Consider the following 26,651-nt stretch of genomic DNA (forward strand, 5'->3'; position numbering starts at 1 on the left):
TCATATGTGGACAGGATTACTGAAGTATCAATACCTTCATGGGCAATTTAAGAATTTCAAAGGTGAATAAATACTTCAGCAATGTTTTCAATGGAGAAAAGAATTATCTGGCTGATATGTCTTTTTTAAGGAGAACCCTTTGATCCAACCAACCCTATTAAGTATTCGGTCTCAAACGTCTGACATCTCTGGTGGATCAAACAAACTTGAACGTCTATCTGTTGGGGACAGCATTGGTACAGGCGTCCTCACCTACAGGTGACTCTTAAAACATGGAGATTATCCTTCTCATCTCTGTACTCTGCAGAAGGGTAGAATTACCCAGAGACACTTTCATGATGAAAAGCTGATGATGACAGTTAGCAGCCATTTGGCTGCTGGAACACATCTGGACACATATACTGCACTCAGACAGGAACCCTTGGTTATGGCCAAATAGCCAGAGGTCCAGAGTAAAACTGATGACTGTGCACAGCCTTCTCAGATAGACTCCATCTTTGTGGCTCCCATTTCTCTGAACCCATTTTCAGGCATCAGGTCTTAAAACATGGAGATGCAGGACACAGAAGCACCTGCCATTAACCGAGGCCATCATCCACAAGACTCCGAGCCTCAGCAGCATCGTCCCTGTGTGGTTCCATCCATCCATCCATCCCCATCCACCCATCCACCCATCCATCCATCCATCCATCCATCCATCCATCCATCCATCCATCCATCCATCCATCCATCCATCCATCCATCCATCCACCCACCCATCCACCCATCCATCCATCCATCCATCCATCCATCCATCCTCCAGTTTATAGCTTCTGCTGTTCTCAGTTTGTTCTGAGTGTGTTCCTACCTGGATGCTCTGTCACACCCGTCTTAGGTCTGAGGTCTTGTCCTGGAGAAGGTTAGTCAAGAATGAAGCTTTTCATTTTCATTGTGATCCTCCTGCAACACTTATGTTTCTCTTCTTCTCCTGTACTCATGGAGGAGGATTTGGAACTGAAAACAGTGTTGGGCTCCATTCTCAACCCCATAAACTGTGTGCTGTTTGTTGGACGTGAACGCTGATTTATTGCTGCAAAAATCACCCTAAAGGGGGTACTTCACCACCAGGGGTACTTCACCCCTTTCTGGAGCAAAGTTAGACCAATTTAGTCTAGTTTATCTGATCTAGTTTGTTGCTGGGTTTAATCATGCTCTATATAGGTGCATATCCAGATGTACAACTACAAATAAAGACTTCCAATAACTTCTTATCACATAAGGGACTGATGTGGGCCAGTGAGTACAAGTGTCAAAAAATCACATGGGGCTTTTAATTATCAACTAAAACTAATCCTTGTGGAAGAAAGGAGTTCTAGATAAACTCTTCAACGATGATTAAAAATAAACATATAGCTGCTTCAGCATGATGCAGCGAAATGATGAACTAGGGAGCATCACCAACAGGTAGGATAACTTTTATTTGATGAATATTGTTAAAGTAGATGCTGATGAGGTGAGTGAAGAACTTCCATCTTTTCATTTACTGACCTGTGAAAGAGTGAAGACACAAGAGGAGCAGTGAAGTGACACCTCACACTTTACTCACACTTTAGATGTGGGTAGGGTATTGCAATCAGAATTGTCTCCTGTAACGTAGAAGGTGAGTGCTTGCTTACCGCCGTGTCTGCTGACTGTGACAGTGACGCCAACGAGCAGGATCAGTCCCACAACTCTGGACCAGCCGTAGAGCACAGTCAAGGCTTCAGAACCTGCCCAGAGATCTAAACACAGCAGTTATCTGTTAATACAAGTAGTATAATCTCATTGATAATGTTCCACCTGCAAAGTCTGACTGATCTCATTCACATTGGAATCCAAAATGGCCACGGGCACACTTCACCATTTGTTTTAGTCTTAGGGAAAGGATTTTAAAGTGCTTTTCTCACCACACTGCTTGTTAAGGACCTGCGAACGAGGAGTTACCACAGGTAGTCTACCTGCCACTGTTGTCTTGTGAGTGTCTCAGTGCAACAAATTCCAGTTTCAGATCCCAGTGGGACTCTTGCTGTAATCTTGTTGGATTCTAACCCCCTTTCTGGTCTTTGGTCTGTCTCTTGGTTCTGGATTCCTGGGTCACCCTAACCCAGGCCCGCTTTTGGGGACTTTTGGTATACCTGATGAATTCAGAACCAGATCAGTCTCAGATCTGGATATTTCCATCAATGTTAGACGCCCCTCACTTTGAATTCTTGGCATTAAACATTTCACAAGCAGGCTTTTTTTTTTTTGCACAAGCTGTCTAGATGATGAGTTAGCCTGGAATTTTTGTATGATTAATTCTCAAAGTTAATCAGTAAACATGCTCCCTTACACAAGTTTAGGATAAAGGTGTGAAATAATCCCCAGTTTTCCACTTAAATTGGAAACCTTCTCAAAAAAAAAAGATCATGCCTTGACCAGAGCACAGCACAAAGTCCTTAAATCTTGAAATCCACATTTGTCCTCCCGCTGCTAAAAGAAGGCGAATCCCCGACCGTAAGTAAACACTGTGAACGTCATGCTAAAGCTGGTACCCCTTCTCTGGGTGTCAGTCAACACAGATTAGAAGAAGCTGGTCCTCAACAACCTTATTGACTTGGCTCCTGCCTATGTGTGTAGCTTTCTTCAGAGAACTGAAGGCCCATCAGAAAACCTCACGATCAAACTACATTTTGTATTTGTCTGATCCTCATTCTCGAACTGATGCTGTGCTCTGCTGCTAACGCTGGTCAGGTCACCTACTCGCAGAGCTGCATGGACGGTCACCTGTATCAGGAGTGTAGACCACCTCTGTCTTCATGTAGTTGTTCTCATCTAGCAGCTGGCAGGTGTAATTGGTGCTGTGGAGTGTCTGGCGTGTCACATTGAGGAAGGAGGAACAGTCCCCCTGGACGTCAGCCTGGTGTCCTTCACTTTCACCGTGCAGTACAGCTCCTGTCTCGTTCACCCAGCGGATGCTGATTAGCAGACAGGGTCCCAGATCAGCAGGTCTCCACAGAGAACACTGTAGTTGGACTTCTTCATCCTCCCATGGAACTGGATGCTCTGAGACTGACAGAACAGAATGTTGTTATCCACACAAAATCACTGTTTCTCTCCTTTAAGGAGAAAAATGTGGACAGAAAATGGAAAGAACTAAACCAGGTGGTCTCATCAATGTTGGACATAAGTGAGAACACAGACATGACCCCAACACAGGTCCAAACACACATGGACTTCATCTTTCCACATTCTGACAAATGAAAGTTAACACCACTCATCAAGAGTCAGATTTACAATTGTAAGAACTGAAAAAAGCATCTTATTTCACCATTTTTCTAACAGCATACAACTACTGATAATGCTTCATATCCAATCAGCATTCCTCTTTCAATTACACTCACAAACCAACACAAACATATACACAGGAACATATTTGTCCTATAAAGAACTTTCTTTTATAGCTATGGATAGAGCACCCATCTTGTGTTTTAAAAAATTCATATATACTGTAAACAAATTGTGCAAAAGTGCAGAGATGTGTGCAGCACAAATTAAATTTTTACCAACAGTAAAAATTAATGTTATTTTTCCAATTCTGGTGCTTCAATACATTTTAATAAAGTTTGCCTATTAAAATGAGCCAGCACTGCAGCTAGAAAGCACCTGCCAGCCTGCGTACGCCCCCTTGAGGTGAGCCAGAGTACTGCCGGCCTCACCTGCTGACTTTTCTCTGCACTTTATTGTGCGATCAGCAGGAATAGTTCTCTCACACATGCATAAAAGACATTACATAGACTGCAGAAAGTCATGGTGTATAACGACTATTTCTGTAAAGTTCATGCTGAGGAACAAAAACTGGCACGCGTCATGCAACCCAGTTTTGGATCGTGCAGTCAGACGTGAGGCACAATTCGCCCCCGCCTCACCCGGGGGTTTCCGCCCTGGATTTGATCAGAAAAACTCAAATTCGGCAATTTTTACTCAATAAAATGGCAGACATGTGTAGTCATGCTCCAAATGCATTTCGAACACATATCAGTGGAAAATATCAATATCTATTTATGTACACTTTCTTTTTTGGTTAGGTGAGTCACTGCCTCCCCTGACCGAAGGTCACTGAGTTTAGAGCAGGGGCACAATCTGGGTGCATGCTGGCGACGGCGACGTGAGTGACGATGAGAGAAGCTCAGCTTTGTGCAAATGAGCGAGTAGCGACGCGACCTCGGCGACAGCCAATTACCGGTGATCCGATTTTCTCCGGAGCATAATACCCTCAATCTTTTAATATAGAGACGCAAAAAGTAAACATAATCCCTACAAGAAGGTAACAGAAATGTGAGGAGATATCTGATAAGTTGTAGGCAACTTTAGTTACAAGTAAAGAAGTGCAAAGCACACGCTAAAGTGACAGGGTGAGAGGAAGTGGCTGTGGTGTTGATGATCTGAAGAGGTCAACTTGAATTAGCCTCACTTTTGAGGACGCTCATGAAGGTCAAATGATACCCGTCCTGTCCACACATATAGAGCCCAGCGTCCTCGACAGCGATGCTTCTGATCACCAAAGAGCAGTTGGGATCCAGACTCATCCTGGAGGCTTGGGGCAACCTCTTGACCACCTTCCCCAAGCTCACCACTGTGGTGTAATGGCCATCTGTCTTAAAGTACCAGGCTGTGCCAGAGCAGGCGGTGGTGGTGGAGGAGGGTGAGGTGCCACAGGGCAGCAACGCGGTACTTCCAGCTCCGCTGTAGACATGAGGCAAATCTCCACTAATGCCTGAAAAAAAAACCATTTTACTCACCGAAACATGATCCGATCCTCCACAGTCGACACACACAACGGATGCGTTTCCATTGTTATACGGAAAATGTGTTTTAGGCCGTCAGACCATTCTTCTGTCATAGGACAAATTGATCCTTCGAGATCAATTTGTCCTATATAGAAGATAGAATCAAACCCAGACGCACCTTCAAAGTGAAGCACCAGCATCAGACCTGTTGCCAGGGGGAACATTTCCAGTCACTTTTCCTGCCTGATCGGTGCAGCAGCATCCAACTAGGGGAGTCAGGAGGGATCCTTCAGCTTACACAACCCTCAGACCTCCTTGCAGCAGAACATCTTCTGTTCTAAAGAAATGTTTGAACTTCCGTTCTGCAAAATCAGCTCGTAAAAACCACGAAAAAGGAAGCGGCCCCCCAGAGATTCAAAATTAAATTAGTTCAAGGATCTCCAGGAAGTTGAGTTCACGCTCAGGTGGCACGAGTGTGTCCTCAAGGACAAGTGGGAGCAGCCTGGAGGACCAGGTCTAGAGAAGGTGATGGTGTCCACAGCAAGAGGTAGGGGAGATCACAACAGACCTGTCAAAGAAAAGAGGATCTGCGTTTCCACCCACATCTACAAAGAGACCTTAAATCCTTAAAGACTTGTGATATCGTTTATATATTAACGCTGCTTCAGGAAGGGTTAGGTGGCTGAAGAACATCTGATAAACATCAGGTTCAATATTATGCCCTCGTCTTTGCTGGTGAAACGCTGATTTGATCTGCTTCTGTGGTTCCTGGCCATAATGATGCTATCCTGTTATTTCCTGAACGCTCAACAGATGAAAACATGTTGACTCAAAACCAGGCGGAGATGAACTACTAAACATGTGAAATGACTTTAGTTGTTACATGAAGTCAGTTTAATCACAATCAGTCATAAAACACAGATCATATTTATTCAGATGGACACAAACGGGAGCTACAAGCTGGCAAAAGTTGGAAAACATGCTTAGAATTGAAACCACAAGGGAACATGCTCATCAGCAACATGGTCTCCTGTGCCTGATGGTGGCGCTGTGCTCCTCTCACGCTGCCATCAGCAAACGGTGTGTGGCTTTAGTGTTAGCATCAGCTACACGTCTAGCTTTCAAAAGTTGTGCATCATGAACTCTGATTGGGTTTGTGCAGGAGTTCATTGGTCTGGTCAATCAGGGATACACAGCACAACAACATCCCAACGAGTCTGGACAATAAAGAACACTGCTAACAAATCTTCAGTCACATATATTAAGCTCACGTTCCTCCAAACCACAAACATATTCCCTGTTAAGAGAATGATGTCCGATGCTGGTCTGACTGGAAATGTGAGCATGCAAACATGGGTGGTCCGTGTTGACAGAGCTCTCCACACAGAGCATTTCTGAGGAGCTTTAAAGAGTAACTACACCCCCAGGATCTGGCTAATGTGTGTCTAGCTGACAAATTCAAAGAAGCCCCCCCTTGATGGTGGACAGTGCTTATTAAGAGGGGCGGGGCCTGGCTGCGTTTTAACCAGACAGGTCACTCACACTTTTAATACAAAACTAGAGTAAAATGAAGTGCTTTGACAAAGTGTTTAAGAGTTGGACCAAAAACACTACTTCATACCAAGATACAAATGTTCTGAGCAGAAAAAAAATGTGTTTCAGGGTTTAGTTACACGATTCTCCATCAGCAGGTCAGACTGACAACGGGAACGATCCACTAAACAGGGGGCGTGCTGCCCCCTGGTGGCGAGGAGACGGAATGGGTTATTGACTGCATCCGCTTCTCAGGACGCGTTTGGTCGCTTTGTTTGGGCACGTTTGGAAGCTCATCTGGACTCTGGTCCACTTGGTGCAGATTGTCTACAGTGCAACTGCAAGTGGGCCATCCAATAAATTAAAGACAGGAAGTGAGAGAGACAGGAAGTGATGTAGGGAATCAATGCTGCTAACATGTCGAAGCAGCCTGGCAGAGGTAGAAAGAACTGTTAACTGTGTGCAGATGTGTGGATGAGGAGCCTGTTCATTTCTGCTCAGACGACCCCCCCCAACTTACTGGTTTGACCACATGTGCATTTCTACCACACCAGTAAAAGCCCAGTGTTCTTTCAAAGACAATGAAGATCATCTCCAGAGTTTCGGGACAATAAAGGATCTCGGGGGTTAAGAGAGGCATGAAGAGCTGGACCAACCCCGCAGGGGTCTCAATGTGCCGATGAATCTGGCTGTGCTTCAGACTCCAGAAGCTGGAGATGGATTCACCACAGGGTGGAGAGGACGTCCGTCCATCCCGTCATGCACAGCAGCTTCATAATGAGGTCTCATGAGAGAGAGTGAACGAGGGATCCATTTTGAGGCCGTTGGGTCTTTTCTGTGAAGGTCCGTCTCCAAGATGACCACGAGGAAGCTGGAAGAAGGAGCAGACATGAGCTGGTGGGGAAAATCATCATGCCAACAACGACCAACACATATATGGACTTTCCCTGTCGGCTCCAAGAGGAGAGCAGGGGCTCCTCGTCCACCTGGACCTCACTCAACCTTTTATTCTGTAAACTGTTCAAGAACCTGTCTCCTCTGAATGTCCCTCATTTTTTCATTAAAGTGGGAATCAAACAACGGACAAAGCCAGCAGCTCTGGGAACTGGAGACTTCTGATGGATGGCTTCAGCAAGATCTGTGTGTGTGTGTGTGTGTGTGTACAGTGTGTGTGTGTGTGTGTGTGGACCTACTGCTGTGAGAGGGGGGCCGTCTCCACTCATGTTTACATTGTGTCTCCTCAGTTCCGACTTAATTAAGGCTGAAACAAGAAAGTAGCCAAAGGTCAAAGGTCAGCAGGTTGAGGAGATGAACTTTAAAACTACATCCCGCACATGCAGCAGGCCTCATCCAGAACATGTGCACTCCTGACTCGGCAACCAATAAAGCACCACCCTCAATACACCTGCACACAGACACACTCACACACGTGCACACGCAGCTCACCTGTGAGGATTATTCCCATGAAGATCCAGACACAGAGAAAAAGGTTTCCAGCCAGGGGACTCTGATCTGTGGTCAGTTTGCCCTGAATGAGAGTGAAGAGCATGCCAAATATCTACACACACACACACACACACACACACACACACACATGTTCATTAGAGAACGGCACCTACAGAAGCCACTAGGCAACATCTCTATGGTGGGAACTGGGTGGAAGACATCCAACCACTGGTGGAGCACCGAGCCTTCCAGTGGCCACACTGCCTCCTCTAGTCTGCAGGAATACCTGGGCAAAAGCATTAAGGAGTCCCGATGACGTTCCTTCAGACTCCGGGTAGGTGATCTCAACGGCGAACTCGAAGCCCAGCGGCAGGTAACCCGTCATGAAGAACCTGAGAGCAAAGGGGCGTTAAAGCAGCACCTCAGAGCCTGAAGTTTCACAAATGGTTTGTTTTTGTTTCCCTCTGTGATTTCTATAGCAAACGGTGTGTTTGTTCTGAAAACAAGCACATTTGTCCCTCGGGTGTTGTCACACCTGTCCCAGGTGAAGCAGACGGGAGGAGCAGAACCTGCATGGTTGAGTTCTGTCTTATTAACGCATCAGGATCCTCACAGCTGTGACCCTTCCGGCTGGACCCTAAGACACCGAGTTAGGAAGGGGGGTCAACACTTGTGGGCTCCAAAGTCAAAGTCTCATATCTGCAGGACACTTGCAGGAACTCCAGCCTCAATTCAACTTCTGTTGGGTCAGAAGCTGTGGCTGTGGTCTCCTCCCGCTACTTGATGGTTCTTCATACGGCTCTGTTGGGTGGGGTGGGTGACAGGGGACAGGAGATTCTTCAACTGTTGTTGTAACAACAGGAGAAAGGTTTGTTACGGCAGCCGTCAAAGACAAGGAGTCTCACTATAGCAGATGTCTTTCAGATAATGCTGTAGCTAAGCTTAAGGAAGCGATCCCTGTGCTGATCCCAGGACCACCGTGTGTTTCCCCAGGGATCAATCATTATAATCTTAGCCCTGCTGAGGTTGACTCTGTTGCTGAAGGTGCAGCAACTTCACTGAGAATCACGCTTGATTCTGTTGCCCCCCTGAAAAAGAAAATAGTAAATCAGAGGAGGTGTGGCCCCTGGTATAATTCACATATCAGGACCCTCAAGCAGAAAGTGAGAAGACTGGAAAGGAAGTGGCATTCTTGTAAAATAGATAGCTATCATGTAGCCTGGAAAGACTGTCTATTAGTTTACAAAAAGGCCCTCCGTAAGGCTAGAACAGCTTATTTTTGTTCTTTAATTGAGGATAATAAGAACAGCCCCAGGTTTCTCTTCAGCACTGTGGCCAAATTAACCAAGAGTCACAGTGTTTTAGATCCACGTATCCCTTCTTCCCTTAGTGGTGAAGACTTCATGAGCTTCTTCACTGATAAAGTTCTAGCTATCAGAGAGAAAGCTAACCAGGCCATCCCAACAACTGGACCATCACCAGATGTGCTGACTGTGGGAACATACAGGTTCTCCAACGAGCCCTTAAACTCCTTTAGCCCGATATATTTTTCTGAGACGTCATCGCTAATTCAGAAATCCAAGTCCACCACGTGTCTTTTAGATCCCATCCCAACACACCTGTTGAAGGATGTTTTACCATTGATAGGCAGTTCTATCCTGGACCAGATTAATTTACAGGTATTGTCGCCTTTATAGCTGTACACTGACCTGCTGACCTCCGACCCCGCTGACCCACTTAACTCTTATACCAGCAGTTTATTATAATTAATGTATTTCCCTGATCTCTACCTATTCTCTCCTCCACCTGTCCTCCCCCTTCTCCTCTCTCTCTCTCTACCCAGCCCCCCATCAGCAGGACGGTCCCCCTCCATGAGCCTGGTCCTGCTCAAGGTTTCTTCCTGTTAAAGGGGAGTTTTTCCTTGCCACTGTTGCTTATTGAGGGTCAGGCCCTGGGATTCTGGAAAGCACCTAGAAACAATTTTGATTGTAACAGACAGTATATAAATAAAGATTAACTGATTGAGTCTACACAAACCCCAGAGCTCCAGCAGTGAAGAAGACCAGAGAGATGTTCTCGAGGTCCAGGGTGAAGGTGAAGACAATCATGCCCAGAAAGGAAATGATGTACACAACCAGAGTGGTGATCCTGTAAAAGAGCAGCGGGTCAGGCATCACATCGTCTACCCATGCATGCTGCTAGTTAGCATGCTAGCTGCTAAAATCTAGCATGCTCACTTTAAGGACATTTTCCAAAGAATTTACACATCTGTGTGTTTGGGTGCAAAGGAGCTAAATGTCTTTTGTGGTGTTCTGATGTAATTCACTGAGTATGCGCCTGTAGCTCTCTCAGAAGTAGCTGATGTCCCTCAAAGCATCTTTCCCGTCTCACTTGAAGGTCTTTGAATAGTCCAGCCAGACTCCACAGAGGACAGATCCAACCATTCCGGCCACGACTAGAGTCAACCCAATCCTGCCAGCATTCAGCTCCTGGTTCTGGAGAGAGAAAAACCTCATTTTTCACATCAGAAAAATGTTTAGATTGTCCACTTATTTCAGTATCTACTTAAAAAGAACCAAAGAACCTGAGACACAGACAAAGAAAAGCTTTGCACAAGACAGCAAAATACAAAAACATGAACGTGTGTGTGTGTGTGTGTGAGAGAGAGTGTGTGTGTGAGGGAGGCTGCAGACGTTCGTGCTCATGAAGCGAGAACATGAGCTTTCGTCCCGTTCTTCGTTCTCGCCCGTCAGATCCAGATTCCATCTGTTCCAGCTCACATTTTATCCCCAACAATGAGGAAGTCTCCAGCAGTCTGGAGTGATCACATGATCATAATAGGGTAATTCTGAGGACACATTTGTTGATCCACTGATCCTCCAGCACCACAAAACCCCTACATCAGAAAATATCATCTATTCAAAGATTTTTGAAGCCATCATCAGAAATCTTCAGTCTAGGTTCCTCCATGTATCAGTAGCTGAACCTGCCAGAGCTCCATTCTCACCTGGTAGCAGGCCATGATCATCTGGTTGAGGAGGGTGGAGACAGAGTAGAAGGACCCCGTCATGATACCTGCAGACAAAGATGAAGGCAGATGTAGTCACGGCAGCAAACACCCAAAATTCCAAGACACTCTTAGACCTCGTCTTCAACTCTTTATGGTCCTGCCAGAAGTTCCACAACTGTGAGTGGCTGTTGCCTGGTAACAGTCACAGAAGTCAAACAGGCGAGACCATGTCTGACGGAGGGTCCCCACGAGGGCTACTATGAACCATCAGGTCACTGTTGAGTTGTCTGTGATGATTGGAGAGGTGAGCATGAGCCCGAGCATTAATAAAGCCCAATTAAACACCATAGGAACGTTGGGCGTGCCGTTTGTGACACTGGCACTGAAAGTCTCGTTTTAGCTGCATCACATCTGTCCTCAACGTCTTCTCTCAATTTACTAAATAAATTGAGATTTCAGGTTTCTGGTTTTTTTTTTTTTTTTTAATTATTTGTCAAAACGTTTGGAGCATTTTAACTGTGAAACAGCTGCATTTTCTTTACTGTCCACTGGAGGTGCTCTCTGCTAACTAGCACCACGTGGTCCGGTCGCACTGACGGCAGGAAGGACCGAGGTCGCTCTAAGGAAGAGGAGCAGGACAGTCTCTTGTTTAGGAGTGATTCCATCCAACAGACTTTAGTATTTGACGTGACAGAACGACGATGTTACACAAAAAATCCAGCCCTGATGAAAAACCTACTTTTAATACATGTGGATGTTAACCGGTAGCTGTTACTGTTGCTACGTTTGAAACATTCATCTCGGCTACTGATGATGTTTCACAAGCACACAACCAGTATGGGTTAAACCATCTGCAGACTGTCTGCACCGCTGCTAAAGGTCATGTTCCATAAGTTCACAGAAGAGAAAGAGTCATCTGCTGAGGCGTCAGACTCACCGTAGGAGACCAGCAGGAGGACAAAAGCTTTGTTCCTCACCAGGTTGAAGATGGACCGTTTGTAGGAGTAATCCTCAGGAGGGGAGTCTGGGAGGACGGCCTGGGAGTGACTGGGAGGAATGGGAGGACGGTCCCGAATGACTGGAGGAAAAAAAGACAATGAGACCTCGCAGGTAATAGAAGCAGAAAGCCCAATGAGGTACCTGCAACTGTGAGTAAGAAGAGCCCCGTGGACACGGTAGCCGTGATGTAGAACATGACACGGATGTTGTGCGCCATCAGCTCCGGGTCCTCAGGTGTGTTAGGAACCAAAACTGGAGGCAGAAGGAAACCTATGGCTGTGCCAAACTGGGGAGAAAAGAGGGGGTGAGGCAGTTTAGAGAGAGAAAGATCAGAAAAGTCAGCAGCAAATGGGTGGGTCACTGCCTGGGGGAAACCGGACCCGGTTCGAGGCTGGTAATTACAACCATAAATGCAGACAGACAGGCTTCCCTCACCTGGTTGCCGAGCACGGCCGTGGCGCACGCCGTAGACACCTCCCGGGGTCCGAACCACACCGAGGCTATTCGCGACGGCAGGCCGAGGATGAACACCTGCGCCACGGCGCAGACGACCTGCGCGGTCAGGGTGAGTCCGAACAGCTCTCGGCTCACGCTTGCGCACTTGAGCCAGGCGCCGGCGCAGTTGAGGCCGGCGCCCAGCACAGCCGTGAGCCGCAGCCCCCGGCGGTCCAGCAGCCAGGTGGCCGGGAAGATGAGCGGCACGTAGACGACCATGTACACAATGGAGAGCCAGTCCACTTTGTCGTTAGTCACGCCGTAGAAGTGCGTGAACACGTTGGTGATGATGCTGTACTGGATCCACTGGAAGGCGTTCACCAGCGAGTACAGGCTGAACACGGCCAGCACAGCGAACCGGCGCCGGTACAGTCTGGTCTGCACTTTCTTCTCTTCCTCCTCCCCCCTGTTCGGGAGCATCGCTTCTAACTCCTCCGCCGGCAGCTGCTTCTCATTGTCCGTATCCTCAGCATTCCGGGCCACGCACGCCACCGCCGCCCCGTATAGAGTCGGGTCCGCTCCTTCCAGCTCCGGGGTCTTCCGACCGACCGTGATGTCGTCAGACACGCCGGTGTCCGCGCGCAGATGCTCCTGCACGAGCTCGCCGGCGACCATGATGCTGGCGACGCTTCCGCTTCTTCTTCGGGCTTTTCCGCGATGAGACAAACAGGAAGGCGCAGTTTGCTCTTCGGCAGCGGCTGCCGATGCCCACACCTTCCGCCCGGAGCCTCCACGGCTCTTTTATTCAGCCGATGCTGACGAACGTCCTTCCGATGCCGCCAGCCAATGGCCGAGCAGCGGAGGCTCGTGGCCTTATCTGTGCGCGTAGAGATCCCAGAATGCAGCTGTTGAAGGTTTACATTAGGACTGTTCTTACATTTGGGCGGTATCTGTTTCATTCATTGAAGACGGGAACTCAAATATACGAAAAAGATCAAAGGAACTATGAAACAACAAAGAGCAGATTCGTGCGGATGTATGTCCTATGTCCCACGTGCTCACTGTCTCTACTTCTAATCCTAATCATCCTGACCAAAGCTGCGGAATTAGTCTGATCCCGGCAGTGTCCACAGTTGAGTCCTTTTGTTCTTTAAACATGTCCTGTGGGCGGACGATCTCTCACTTCACATCTCTGCTCACAACAATATTCAGAAGTGAGAGTCTTGTAACTAGACACCTGTGCACATTCTGTGTATAAACCGGTTTGAGAGTTCCCACTGTTTATGTTTGAAGAGCCGTGTAATTTAAAGAGGGGAGCCTGGACGAATAATCCTGTTTCATAGCAGGGCCGTGAGAACCTGCCAACCTGACATGTTGTTACAGAAACACCCTGCCCCTCTACCCCCGATCCCCCAGTCCTGGGAACGGACTAGGAGGGTTCGCTGGGCCACTCTGTCTGGGGGACCGCAGTGGGGTGGGACTGGCCCCAGGGAGGGGACACTGTGAAGGGAGGCGTGAGAGGCCTTTTGACGTCTGCTTAAATGTTGCTGGGAGTTAAATCTTTCCAACAGGACATTCAAAGAGACAGATCTTCAAGGAAGGAATGAGAACACGTAGTTCTGCAGAGCACTGCATGGTTTCTCTTGTGCTTCTGCTATTAAAGGTCAGAGTTATAGCTCAACAACCCACCTGGAGCAGAGCCTAAATGGATCTGGACTGATTTTTGGAGATCAGTTTTTATCAGAAATGTCTTGGATTTGGCAGCACAAACGACACAAAGCCAAAGCCCAATAGTGGGTTTCATCCTGGTCTCAGTCTTTTGATGTTGTCTTGATATCTAAACTACAACTCATGTCTTCCCTGTAGAGCTTCACTTGTAGAAGGATTGATTCCATTAACACAGAACAACAAACTGATCAAGTTCCTGACAATAACCCTGGGCCCATATTTACAAAGAATCCTCAGATTGAAAGTAGCTCTTCAAAATGTGGTCAGACGCTGGAACATGGTTAATCCCAGCCAGGCTGACGCATTTTCCAAGTTCGGTATTGTCAGAACTTGTTAGCGCTCGACTTTGACTCTGATTATTCCAGTGAAACGTTTTTTATCTGTAAGAGGCCAGAAAGTTCCTCTTTATGCATGAAGGCCCAGGTTGAAACAAAAGTGCTTTTAACACAGCTTCACCTCCTCCAGAGGCCTAAGAAACAACCTTCTCCTCCTGTTGCCCCTCAGCCAAGACCCCACTGAGCAGACTGGATACACTCTCTCCTCCTCTTCTTTCAGAATCAATACAATTAGAGACATACCAAACAACAGACGTAGTGTGGAACCTTTTATTACCAGAAAATTCATATTGGGCTGCCCAGGACCTTCTCCATGCTGCAGTGGGTGCCTGCTGATCCATGGAGCCAGCAGAGCTGCCCATTGTGAGAAAAATAAACATGTTTCCATCCCGCAGACAGCAAGCATTCAGGCCAAACTGAAGCATGTTGTAGGAGAGTCAATATCACTATAAAGTGCTTTTGGTGTCCTCATCAGAATCACTCACTCATCATGAAAATAACAGAATAATTCAACTCTAAGGTTTTATTATAAGTGACCAAAGATTTGCACACATATCAGTACAATAATATCTCTTAAAATGTGTTTCCTTCATTTTATAGCATCCTTTTTGGTGTTTTGCTGCATGCAGGTAGAGAAGATCAAAACTGGCCTGTTCACCTGCTAATTTGGGGGTCAAATAGTATTGTTTAAAGCTTTGACCAGATATCTTTGTGGTTAGATTTTATTTAGAAATGAAATTGCAATTTTCGCTGATTTTATGGAGAAACAAATAGTTTGCAAAGGTTTAATTACTATCCAAATACTTTTACCATGAAGTAAAACAGTGTTGAGAAAGAGACTAAATATCTTTATGAAAATCACTAGGTAATTACAAAGTATTTATTCGACTTTGTCCATGTCCATGACATTGTTGACGTAAATGCGTCAAACGAAGTTGTCATTGGCAATCGCACCCACATTCGAACCAAAATAACGTCGCAAATTAAAATTATGAGCTGAGCTCCTGGGTAGGAACTCTCCTGTCTCTTTTACTTCTGGGGAGCGCTTTTGATGGTCGGACCAGGAAGTTCCGGTGTGCGTTTGACTATAAACAGTTGGCGGTAAAAATGGATGCTGAGCAGGGAGGATGTTTACCTACCGACGATACAGATCTGGAATACAGGGTAAAGGTAACGTCGAAGAAAGACGTAACCGAACAGTTAAATAAGTATAAAAAGATTTTAGAAACAGTTTTCGACGGGCAACCGGATGTTGAAGAACAGATTAAGCGAGTTTTACTGCAGGAGCTGCTGGCGGTGAGTCACAGCAATAGCCTTCATTTCTTTGCCCTTTTCCGTTCTCTTTATTTAAGCAACACTTTGTACATAAAAGTTTAAAAAAAAAAAAGGAAATAAGAAAATGTTTAAAATCTTTTGTTTCTGTCAGGAAAAACTGCTTAAAATGATTGCACTTCATTTAACATGGTCTTTTGGTTCTGTTGGACCTTTGGGCAGAACTTTGAGGCGGCCGTCCTGGACAACGTGTTGGTGAACGGGCAACGTTGGGAGGACGCAGCAGATGCTGAAGGTGGTTCTCCTTAGCCAAATGGTGGCTGTTATTATACTATTCACAGCATCTGTGCACACAACAGCTGTTTTCTCCACAGGAAGTGTGCAGTTACTGGTAAAGGGTAGGAAGTTCTTACTGATGCAGCAGCTGGTGTCAGTCAGAAGCATCAAAGCTGAGTTATGATTGCATTGATTTATCTGTTTTTATTCTGTCTATACTCTCAGCAGAAGAGGCCACTGATCTTGATGTGCTGCTTGATGACACTATCGTGGAGGCCGCCTGGAAGCGACGTGTCTATCCCAAACGCATCCTGCCCCACGTGGTCCACTCTCTCAAGGCTGAGCGGAAGCTCCTGGTGGGTTGATCCAGGCTGCCTGATTTATTCTGTGCAACAGCAGCTGACCCTATCTTCTAACTCCTAACCCTAACCCGAGGACCAAAGCACTTTGCGCTTTAATCTGATAAAAACTTTTCCTGTACATCGTGTCATCACCGCAGTGTTGGTCTCTGTTTTTGTTTCTCATCATTTCAAGGTGCCATAGTTTATATATCGCTGGTGTTCCTCCATATGGTCTATGTCTGTCTTCCAGGAGCTGTACCAGAACACTGTCAACCCTCAAGAAGTGGTCAAAAATCCTGATCAAGGTAACTCATCAATCTTTCTTTTTTGTTGTTGTTGCCAGTCTTGTTTTTCTATCAGGATTCAAGCATATTTTTCCATCTTGGCTGTATTTTTCATGTTTGACCAGAAAACACCATGAGGGATGTGTCAGCGGCAGCTCCCCAGTTGGTCAAAGAGGCCATCCAGGTCATGAAGGTAACACACGCAGGATCCTCTCGTCCACCCCCACCCACACACAAATGTTGACGCACGCTGTTTTCACAGTCCATCCCAACTGTGCAGAGACAGGCTGAAGGCCTCTGCCAGATCCTCAGCACCAAACCCAGTCACACCACACTGGAGATCCACCAGGACGTGTTCGCTCACAGCGGCCAAGCAGACGCTTGCCTGCTGCCGGTGGGGCGGGGCCAATGGAGCCAACGGCCCATCAGAAGAGCTGTACAGGAAGAAGCAGCTACAGGTGGATACGTCCCCCCCATAAAGAAGCCTGTTAGCTGATGCCGAAGGAGGCGGGGCGTGGCAGTTGTTAGCATTAGCGGGGGAACTTGGGAGGCCATGTGATGCGAGGACTGGCTGTTGTCATCAGAAAGGCCTCCAGCAGCAATTTTAATCTGCTTCAGAAACACAGTAAAATCCTGTTACAATGTGTTTATGATGAGGCCATGGATGAAATAATATATATATCTATCTCGATTGATGTCATTTTCTAATATTTCATTGCGTCTGCTAATAGGTGGTGTGACTTGTTTAAAAATAAACTTACTTTTGTGTCTGTGTGATTTGCTTTTCCTCCGAGTGAATCAGGTTCTATTTGGTGGATCAGCCCCATTGTCTAATGATGGACTCATCTGGACTGCTCTCCCCTGGCCCTTGGGCACGGCAGATCCTGTTGTGTGTCTAATTTGGTTGTCAGGAGAAAAGAAATAGTCTGCAGCTCAAAGGAGCTGATTTCCTCCATAAGGGGAGTTCATTGTTCTCCAGTAAAGCTGTAAACCAAGAAGAGAAGTGACAACATACCAGTGCTGTTACATCCTAAACTGCTGCAGTTCACCCCCCACTAATTTACCCAGAATGCTTTGAAAAGATGACAAATGTTTGATTCTGTTCATTCACAGAGAAACAGGCTGATACAGGTTCATATAGTCCCGAATGGAGCGCCCAAGTAGACCACTAGTGTGCACTGTTGACCAGGCTGAGGCGAACCGCGTTGCTGCGCCACCTAGTGGTGAAACCTGCCCTGCTCGGACAGGTTTTCCGACATCGTGATGTTTGTGTTTAACATCAACAGTGATGTCACAGATGGAATTCTGGGAAACAAATCTTGTATTCATCCCTCTGATTATCAGATCAAAGTAATGTTTTACTGTAAAAGACATTAATAGTTTTAAAGCCGCATTACTGGTACGTTATAAAATCAAATGTAGAGTAAGAGTGAAAAATGTTTTAATGATATCAGCAAAATAAAAGTTCAGAAGACTCCAACTGCTGCAGGCTTAATGGGGAGGAGGGGTCACTCCAGTCAGTCAGAGGTCATTGGTTCAGTCCCAGACCCAGGTGGAAACATCTTTCCAGGGGTGAACCCTAAGATGGATGAAGTGGCAGCACGTGAAGGTGTGTGAATATAGCTCTGAGAAATGAGCAAAGATGAACAAAAGTGCTGTAAATCGAGACCACTCACTCAGTAGCAGTTCCAGGATCACACAAGGTTTCAGTGCTGGATCAGATGTTTTGGGAAGACTGGATGATTTCATTGCATTCAATGATGTCATGCTCAGCTCCTCAACCAGGAAAAGCTTCATCATGTTTCTTCACAGTCATTAATTTAGCTAATTTATCTTACAGGTTTTTTCCATGGTTTTCTTCAGAAGCACTGGGAGCTTCACCGGTCAGCGGTGGTGACCGTGTAGATGCTTTATTTTTCAACAGCTTGTTGTTTGTTTACTACTTTCTTATTTAGCGTGTTGTCTTCCTTCCAGCTGTCCCCCCTCCCCTCTCCCCCCTTGTTTTTCTCACCTCTCTTACTTCCTTGTGTTCATGTGATCAGCTGTGAGCTTTGACCTGGAAACTCTGTTGCTGTGTCATCGCTGTTGTGGGTTCATCGCTGTTGTGCATCATTGTCAGTGTATCTTTGGTCTTACTGACTGTGACCCCGCCCACCAATAACCCTGTCACTCAAAGCACCTGGTGTAGAAAGCAAACATGCCTTCTCATGTTCCTGAGGAAGGCAGGCTGGTAAAGATTTTAATCTTAATCAGTTTTCACCACTCCTGATTCTGATCAGCCACATCAGATATTTACCCATAATTCTGAGGGGAACATAAGAAAATGTTGACTCTTGCAATAATTTCAAAAATCTTTGGGGAAAACTACAGAATTGTGAGGAAGGTAGAGGGAATTTTTTGGTTTCTCCCATCCCTGAGAACTGCCACAACGCCCTGTGAGCTCTGAGGATTTCCTGCCCAGAGCGGAGCTCTCACTCACGTTGTGGGTGTGCTGAAACCTGAACTTCCGCTTCAGCCACCAATGAGTGGACTTTCCCATAAAAACCATGTCTGATGCTGAAACCGATCTTCTGTAACACCACACCATGTCCAACGCTAAAAATGTCAACAGAATCCAGTAGCTCTCCTGATTCAGAGACCTTCCATCATTTGCTGGGTTCTTTCCAAGATCTTTCTGTACTGATGTGAGACAGGCCAGAAAAGTGGAAACAGGAAGTAGTCTTTCAGCAGAATTGCTGGCTCATGCTGATACTTAACAGGTAGGTGTCGTAGGTGTCGTAGTGTAGGCAGAGCAGGACGGACCTTCTGCCTCAGGCAGAACTGTGACCTTTACTCTCTCAGCCTGCTGGACAGGGTTGGCCCACCAGTGTTCTGGTATACCTTTCAGTTGGTTTCTGAGTTTAAGCTGGTTAAAGCCCTTTTCACATTAAACAGAAAGCAGTGAAGAACAGAACTCTAGAGCGCTTCTGACCCACATCACCTGACGGAACCGATAGTTTCAGACAGACGGAGCTTCTGTATGAACATGTCACCAGCCGTAGCGATACATTAAGCCCCACCCCCGGTCCCTCAGGTGCTGTCCTGTCGTTCCACTGTGACACGTTATACCTTATAACACCTCTACAACAATCTGGGTTTTATTGCCGCTTACTTTGCAAATCTCAGCAGATGCTCATTTAACCTATAAACTAGAGAAATAAATTGATAACATAGCTGCCATATTTATGAGCCGATGGTTTTATTTCGTGAGCTGTTGGTTATTTGTGTGGGAACTGCAGAACACCTAAATTCTGCTCCAATTGGAGGACTGGATGAGGCTTTGAAAGGAAGGAGAACCTCAGCACATGTTTGACATGAAGCCATTTAATTAAGAAAGTATCAAAAGAAAGACACACATGACCACACACAAGAGGAAGTCAAGTTTTCTTAGAGGTTTGATGTTTGGTCTGATGAAAGGTTCATCTTTCAAGGACAATAGGAGCTCAGAAAACACATCAGTGTGAAGCTCTGAAGAACCATCTCAACATCTACAGACTCAAATCCACTTTAGACAGAAGAGCAGATTAAATAGGACAGCTTCAACAGGTCAAAACATCTAACCTGGAAGAAAGATGTTAACCATCATAAATAAAGTGTGTGAGTGTGGTGATGCCGCTGACACGGCAGGCAGAGTTCAACACTCAGAGATGAACAACATCGGTCGAGACGAAGCTCAAACTTGTCATCCACAGCAGGACACAAACTGGCCTTTCCAGCCAACATAGAAACATCTACTTAATGATTCCATAGTGCTTTCACATTGTGAGCAGAGTTATGAACTCTTGTGGAGATGAGCGGCTGATGAAGGACCTCCAGCCTTTGTCTCAAGCCAAAACTCGTAGCAGCAGGTTTAGGACTTTGGTACATGAGGAACTGGCCCATTACCAGTGAAGGAAGGGTGTGCTAGCAGCAGCATCTGTTCTTGGCCCTGACCTTGTTCTCAGGTAAAAAGTGTCATTAGCAGCTCCACCAGCTTCTGTGACAGCCTGAGCTTCATGTGTGGGAGCAGAAGATCCACGTGTCCTCTCATAGATGATCGGGGCAGTGGATGTGATCCAGCGTTAGAAATCCCGCTGGCATTTCACTGGAGGAGGAGGAAGAGCTGGTGAGGTTGTGGAGCTGGAGGGTGCTCTCCTTGATGTGCTGGATAAACAGGTTCCTCTCGTCCTCGGGTGTTTGGCCGTTCTCCGCTCGGACGATGCAGGTTGGCCGGTGCAGGTTGAGCATGTAGACCAGCTGCTGCTTCTGCCGCTTCAGCTCCTCAATCTGAGCCTTCAAGTCAGTGTTGACCGTCTCCAGTTTCTCTGACTCCTACAGAAGAGGGAGGAGGACAAGAGGAGTGAGATTCTCTGTAGTTTCCCAGAAGAACCAGACAGAATCTAGTCTGAGATTAACGCATCATGGCTCATGTCTCCTTCCTTCAGTTCCACCTGAGGAACCTTCTGAGAACCTTTTACTGTCATTAGAAGAGATAGATATTACTGAGATAGAAGAGCACCTTCTGCAGAGACTCCGTCTTCTCCTTCTTCTTGTTGCGACACTTGGCAGCAGCTACTTTGTTCCTCTCCCTCCTCCTCTTCCTCCTCTCCACCTCCTGAGGAGACGCCTGGGCAGCATAGGTCAAACGGGTTACTTCAGGTTCTGTAGAACTCCAACCAAAGAGGGGAATTCAGCACCTCACCTCTCTCCTGTAGCCCGACTCAGAAGTCAGGGGTTCGAACGGACGGTCCGAGCTGGAGCTGGCCCCATCGGAACTCAGGTCCACGCTGAGCCCGCTGGACAGCCTCTTGTTCTGGATGGCCAGCCGCAGCTCCTCTTTCACAATGGGGGTAAAGTTGGTGAAGTCGTCGAGGGTGAGAGTGGTCGGTGGGGACAGACAGGGCACCAGAGCAGAGCAGCTGATATCAGCCAGTGAGGGGCCCGAGTGCTGCAGCATCATTCTGGAAAAAAACCCAACATGGTTAACCCATCAGAGAAGGTCCGAGGGATCACATACCACGTCACCAAGTTTTCTGATGTCATCTGAACACGTGACTCTCAAGCCAGGACTACGATGAGAGCTGACAGGACATCAGCGACAGCTCACACCAAGTCGTCCGACAGTTTCCCGACACACGTTCGCGTCATTCAAAGAGAAAAGTTCTAATGTTCCCGCTGCCCAGGTGGGCAGAGAACGTCAGAGATGGCCACAACTTATGTCTACGCGGAAAGTTGGAGAAGCGTCCCAGGACAGCGGAGCGCACGAGTCTCTATCCGCGCCGACACCTTCACAGACCGGGAATAAAGCCGGCGAGCAGCGCCCCCGCCCCACAGCCCCCGAGGAGCCGGACCTACCTGTGAAAGAGGCTGATGTCCGGAAAGAAAAGGCGCTTCCTCCTAAGTCCTCAGCTGATGAGCTCATGAAAGGCTTGTGCTCACCGCGTTGCATCACCCGCTTTTATAAGGCGGCGGTGGGCGGAGCCACGATGACGCCACCGTCAGAAAACCGCTAGGCGAGGAGGAGGAGGGGCCGGCGGTGACGTCATCCTAATAGAAGGCTTACCCTGCGATGATGCAATCCAGCAATCCCGAGCTGGTGAGCCATAAACAGACCAGGCTTCCCCCCCCTCACCCCCTCACACACACACACATACACACACACCCCTCACTCTCCTCACACACAGACCTGCCCCCCTTTCCCACACACACACACACACACACACACACACATCCCTCACCGTCCCTCCTGTCTTCCTGTTCCTCTTGTCCAAAAGTAGTTTTATTACATTATTGAATGTTTATTAAATTACTTATTAACCACTGTATTTACAGCATTTTCAAGCAGAGGAAAGAACATTTGGACAGACAGACAGACAGACAGGCAGACAGGCAGGCAGGCAGGCAGGCAGACAGACAGACAACTGCTAGGGTCAGTGAATGGTCAGGGGTCGGTCCTGGACTGGACTGAGATTGATCCAGGGCAGATTTTCTCGGGACCAATGAAATGTTGAGTTCTCCCTGTAGCATCCGGTCAGAGGAGCTGCAGCAGGTTTAAAAAGGTCCAAATTTGAATTTGAGTCTTCAGAGTTTCTTTGTAGCGTCCGTTTAAGGAAGCTTATTGCTATAGCAACGCGATGTGAAGCTGCTGAAAAATCATTTTGTGATTTTATGTTGTGATATATTGTGAGTTTGTACCCATCTTTCACCCATGAAAAATTCTCAGCATTTCAGATGTGGACTTACAGGAGCTCCATTTCCTTCCCCCTCGCTCACTTCCTGTCACAGTCACACTCTCACATTGTTGAGAAACGCCTGTGTGGGAGGAGCTTCATTCACCTGGGGTCAGGTTTTCAGGGAAATCTGGGTTGTTGTGTGGGAGAGGTGCCATAAAAGTGAGTTAATATCTAACCGGTGGTTTGGTGTTTCCTTTTGAGGAGCTCCTCAGCTGTAGAGAGGAAACCTTTCACAGAGCGCTGAGTCAGTCAGCCAGAGAGGACCCACGTGAAGCACAAACATGAAAATGCACACACATTGTTCCTCTTTATTTGAAATGATTCAGTGAATCTCCAAATGTGTGTTTCAGGGTGTGGATCTGAAGCTGGAAGGCCACAGCGCCAAGGGTTGAAGCTGGGGTCCTTCAAGGCACCGTGGAGGTGGGCAGAGTTTAAGGACACATTTTTAGTCCACATCCAAACCTATGAGGACCAGTGAGGTCATGGTTTTCTTTGATGTGGACCTAAAAATAATCATACAATTGTGGGCTGTCAAAGATTAAAAATGATAAGAGCTGTGACATTCACACACGCTTAATCAGTGGTGAAAAGGTCATAGGTCACCACACGCTCCAGATCCTGACGTCATCGCTGACCCTGTTGACTATTAATAACAGTGATTTGTGGACTGACCCACCAGCTAAATAAGACCTCCTCTATTTTTGGATCAGGTAGTTTCACTGTGTATGTGTGTGTGTGTGCATGTGTGTGCGCGTGTGTGTGTGCGTGTGTGTGTATACGTGCTCGCCCAACGTCACACTCTAAAATACACACAGGAGCTCTGAGTTAACCCTAACCCTTACCCTAACCCTAACGCTAAACAATAACCCTAACCCCTGACCCTAGCTAACTCTAACCCTAACCCTAACCCTACCCTAACCCTAATGCTAAACACTAACCCCTGACCCTTACCCTAACCCCTACCCTAACCCTAATGCTAAACACTAACCCCTGACCCTTACCCTAACCCCTAACCCTAGCTAACCCTAACCATAACCCTTACCCTAACCCCTAACCCTAACCCCTACCCTAACCCTAATGCTAAACACTAACCCCTGACCCTTACCCTAACCCCTACCCTAACCCTAATGCTAAACACTAACCCCTGACCCTTACCCTACCCCTAACCCTAACCCCTACCCTAACCCTAATGCTAAACACTAACCCCTGACCCTTATCCTAGCCCCTTACCCTAACCCCTAACCCTAGCTAACCCTTACCCTAACCCTAACCCTAACCCTAACCCTAACCCTAACCCCTACCCTAACCCTAATGCTAAACACTAACCCTGACCCTTACCCTAACCCTAACCCCTACCCTAACCCTAATGCTAAACACTAACCCCTGACCCATACCCTAACCCCTAACCCTAATCCTAGCTAACCCTAACCATAACCTTAACCCCTAACCCCTGACCCTAACCCCTACCCCAGGGGTCACCAACCTTTTTGAAACCAAGAGCTACATCATGGGTACCGAGTCGTGTGAAGGGCTACTGCTTGACACACTCCTCTAAAATAACAAATTGTGTGTGTGTGTGTGTGTGTGTGTGTGTGTGTGTGTGTGTGTATCAATAACTTAGAGTGGCTAACAGAAAAGCTCAATATTCAACACTTTATTATTATTCTCAGCAATTGTTCAGATGATCACTTCTACATTTGATCAGAAAAAAAATGTGGAGTTTTCACCAGACCCTTTCAACCATAAGAAACTAAACCATTTTAACAATTCATAAACCATGTTGAACCACGTTTTAAAAAGTTATGCAACATTTAAAAAAAATAACTTTCATATTGAATAAATCTTAACAAATCTACTGCAATTCTGCTCAAAATCTGTTACATTTTATAAACACCCTTTTTAGCTCCTGGGCCTTCTCTGACTGTAGAATGCTTCCCGGTGGGTAGTTAGCATTAGCATTGTAGCTTTCATGACGCGTAGTGAAGCGTCGCTCCACATTGTGCTGCTTCGCCGTCATTACAGTCGCCCCACAAATGCAACATACACACCTTCCTTTCACAGTAGTAAAATATTACTCTTCCTCCCATTCACTTTGAAAATGATAGATTTACTGTCTTCTTTTTGCCACGTTTTCGGGGTAGAAAATTGCCCTCCACTCACCATCTTCACTGCCTTCTAGTTTATTCTCCACAAGCGCAAAGGTTCTTTCATGCGCACAATACTGACCTTTGAACTAGGCCAGAGTTCACCTTCACTTTATTTATATTTTTATTTATTTTTTTAAAATCTATGAAAATGCAGGTGTGATTTAAAAAAAGTAGCGGTAGAAAATTTTTTCTTAGACGCTATTTTTAGAACAGGCTTGCGGGTGAATCATGGGGTCATTGCGGGTGACTTGGTGCCCACGGGCACTGTGTTGGTGACCCCTGCCCTACCCTAACCCTAACGCTAAACCCTAACCCTAACCCCTGACCCTTACCCTAACCCTAATCCTAGCTAACCCTAACCATAACCTTAACCCCTAACCCCAGCTAACCCTAACCCTAACCCTACCCCCTAACCCTAGATAGCCCTAACCCTCCGGGTGGCCATGTGTCTTCTAAGGTGCCTGAGCTCAGTTTTTGGTTCCAAATCTGACTGATGGTCCTGATGGAAGTGGTCCTCACAGGCGTGGTAACCCTGTGTGAGAAGACCCAGAGGGCAAACGTCAACCTAACACCGTATATTTAATCTCACTTAAACTGACCAAATTCATCCTCTCCCAAGCTTGGTTAGGTTGGTTGCTAATGAGCGTAGCATGTTGGCTAATGCAGTTTTTAATGTGCTTGCCCAACAGAAGTGTCCAGTTTTGTTTCTAGCTGGAATCACAAGTGAACATATGACCTTTTTGTGCCCTTGTGGTTACCTTTCCAGGCTTATGGGGCAAACAGTTTCATTTCCCTTCTGCCCAGCAGGAACTCTCGCTATGACAACGTGTCCCAATGGTTCAGTCAGAATGAAACTGAGAGGCTGCAGCTCCACAACAGGAGGCCTTCACACACTCACACACACACACACACACACCCCTCTTCTCACTTCCTGGATTTATGAACATGAAATTATGCCACCCCCTGCTGGGTTTCTACCCTCCCAGTCATTCGGGAAACCACTGAGAATATTTCCCGGAAAAAAAGGATGACATCATCAGCTCCTGCTCAGAGGAAAAGAAGAGGAGGAGGAGGGGAGAAGGAAGAGAAGGAGGAGGAAGAAAGGGGGGAGCACAAAGGAGCGCTGAATGTGCGACAACTATTGAAGGAAATGTGATGATGAGGGAACGTTTTAAACATACGGCTGTAAATGCTTTTTTAAAATTGAAATTCTGTGAATAATTAGAAAACAGTTAAACAATCATCATATTAATGCATCAATTGAGTGGTCAGTTGTTTTAATGATTATTAAAATATCCCAAAATCAAAAATTCAAAATCAGCAAATTGTTAAAATATGTAGAATGGCACACATTTTAACATCTTTTTTCTTTTTCTGCTTCTTTGTTCTTTCCTTCTCTCCTAAGGTGCATCATCGTTTTCCGGAAGCTGCTGCTCCTCCATCATTCCTCCATCCATCCTCCTGTCATGTGACAGAGGCAGGCTCCTCCCCCACACTCCTGCATCACATGACTATTGACCTCATGTCTCCTGCATTCTTAGATAAACTCCAACTGCCTGAAGTCTGAAGACTTCAAGTAAATGTAAGTTCTGCTGCTGAAACAATGTGTGTGAAACACCTGTTTCTACATTAAAAATATCTTTTATACATCATTTACAGCAACACCTGTTTACATATGCTGAAATACAGGAGCTCCACAAGATAACTACAGACAAACACAGGTGAATCACTAGCTGATTAAAGACAGAGATGGTAGTTTTTGCTATCTCTCTCTCTCCTCTCCCTCCTCTCTCTCTATCCTCTCCTC

General features: G+C 46.5%; 4 protein-coding genes and 1 long non-coding RNA gene across 7 annotated transcripts; 1 reads left to right on the plus strand and 4 right to left on the minus strand.

Annotated features, from left to right (window-relative positions):
* Positions 1 to 1,440: 1,440 nt before the first annotated feature.
* Positions 1,441 to 5,430, minus strand: LOC105417523 (uncharacterized). 2 transcript variants are annotated; one of them, XM_011611821.2, is made up of 5 exons: positions 4,966 to 5,430; positions 4,472 to 4,774; positions 2,785 to 3,069; positions 1,656 to 1,760; positions 1,441 to 1,527 (listed from the first exon to the last, which is right to left on the minus strand). In XM_011611821.2, exons 1-5 carry the CDS (start codon positions 5,009 to 5,011, stop codon positions 1,520 to 1,522), a joined length of 747 nt encoding a protein of 248 aa, XP_011610123.1. In that variant the 5' UTR covers positions 5,012 to 5,430; the 3' UTR covers positions 1,441 to 1,519. The 2 variants fall into 2 exon arrangements, with proteins under 2 accessions (XP_011610123.1, XP_011610124.1); XM_011611822.2 differs by lacking the exons at positions 1,441 to 1,527; positions 1,656 to 1,760 and adding an exon at positions 2,072 to 2,153 and having other exon boundaries at positions 4,966 to 5,366.
* A 268-nt stretch (positions 5,431 to 5,698) lies between these two features.
* LOC101064424 (feline leukemia virus subgroup C receptor-related protein 1) lies at positions 5,699 to 13,067 on the minus strand. The gene is made up of 10 exons (XM_011611820.2): positions 12,211 to 13,067; positions 11,917 to 12,061; positions 11,714 to 11,854; positions 10,774 to 10,841; positions 10,158 to 10,261; positions 9,804 to 9,914; positions 8,053 to 8,158; positions 7,767 to 7,878; positions 7,514 to 7,581; positions 5,699 to 7,191 (listed from the first exon to the last, which is right to left on the minus strand). The coding sequence occupies exons 1-10, from the start codon at positions 12,883 to 12,885 to the stop codon at positions 7,093 to 7,095; spliced, it is 1,629 nt and encodes a 542-aa protein (XP_011610122.2). The 5' UTR covers positions 12,886 to 13,067; the 3' UTR covers positions 5,699 to 7,092.
* Positions 13,068 to 15,283: 2,216 nt separating this feature from the next.
* Positions 15,284 to 17,223, plus strand: LOC101064197 (NSL1 component of MIS12 kinetochore complex). 2 transcript variants are annotated; one of them, XM_011611818.2, is made up of 6 exons: positions 15,284 to 15,569; positions 15,768 to 15,840; positions 16,047 to 16,177; positions 16,413 to 16,467; positions 16,572 to 16,639; positions 16,709 to 17,223. In XM_011611818.2, exons 1-6 carry the CDS (start codon positions 15,381 to 15,383, stop codon positions 16,940 to 16,942), a joined length of 750 nt encoding a protein of 249 aa, XP_011610120.2. In that variant the 5' UTR covers positions 15,284 to 15,380; the 3' UTR covers positions 16,943 to 17,223. The 2 variants fall into 2 exon arrangements, with proteins under 2 accessions (XP_011610120.2, XP_011610121.2); XM_011611819.2 differs by having other exon boundaries at positions 15,292 to 15,569; positions 16,050 to 16,177.
* A 650-nt stretch (positions 17,224 to 17,873) lies between these two features.
* LOC115252961 (uncharacterized) lies at positions 17,874 to 18,545 on the minus strand. The gene is made up of 2 exons (XR_003891258.1): positions 18,123 to 18,545; positions 17,874 to 18,025 (listed from the first exon to the last, which is right to left on the minus strand). It is a non-coding gene; the product is annotated as an uncharacterized lncRNA (long non-coding RNA).
* A 1,244-nt stretch (positions 18,546 to 19,789) lies between these two features.
* On the minus strand, positions 19,790 to 21,949 carry LOC101063970 (cyclic AMP-dependent transcription factor ATF-3). Its single transcript, XM_003971440.3, has 4 exons — positions 21,820 to 21,949; positions 21,167 to 21,425; positions 20,984 to 21,091; positions 19,790 to 20,796 (listed from the first exon to the last, which is right to left on the minus strand). Exons 2-4 carry the CDS (start codon positions 21,422 to 21,424, stop codon positions 20,512 to 20,514), a joined length of 651 nt encoding a protein of 216 aa, XP_003971489.1. The 5' UTR covers position 21,425; positions 21,820 to 21,949; the 3' UTR covers positions 19,790 to 20,511.
* Between the last annotated feature and the right edge of the window lie 4,702 nt (positions 21,950 to 26,651).

This window comes from Takifugu rubripes, chromosome 16, assembly GCF_901000725.2.
Source record: "Takifugu rubripes chromosome 16, fTakRub1.2, whole genome shotgun sequence".
Taxonomy (NCBI): Eukaryota; Metazoa; Chordata; class Actinopteri; order Tetraodontiformes; family Tetraodontidae; genus Takifugu; species Takifugu rubripes.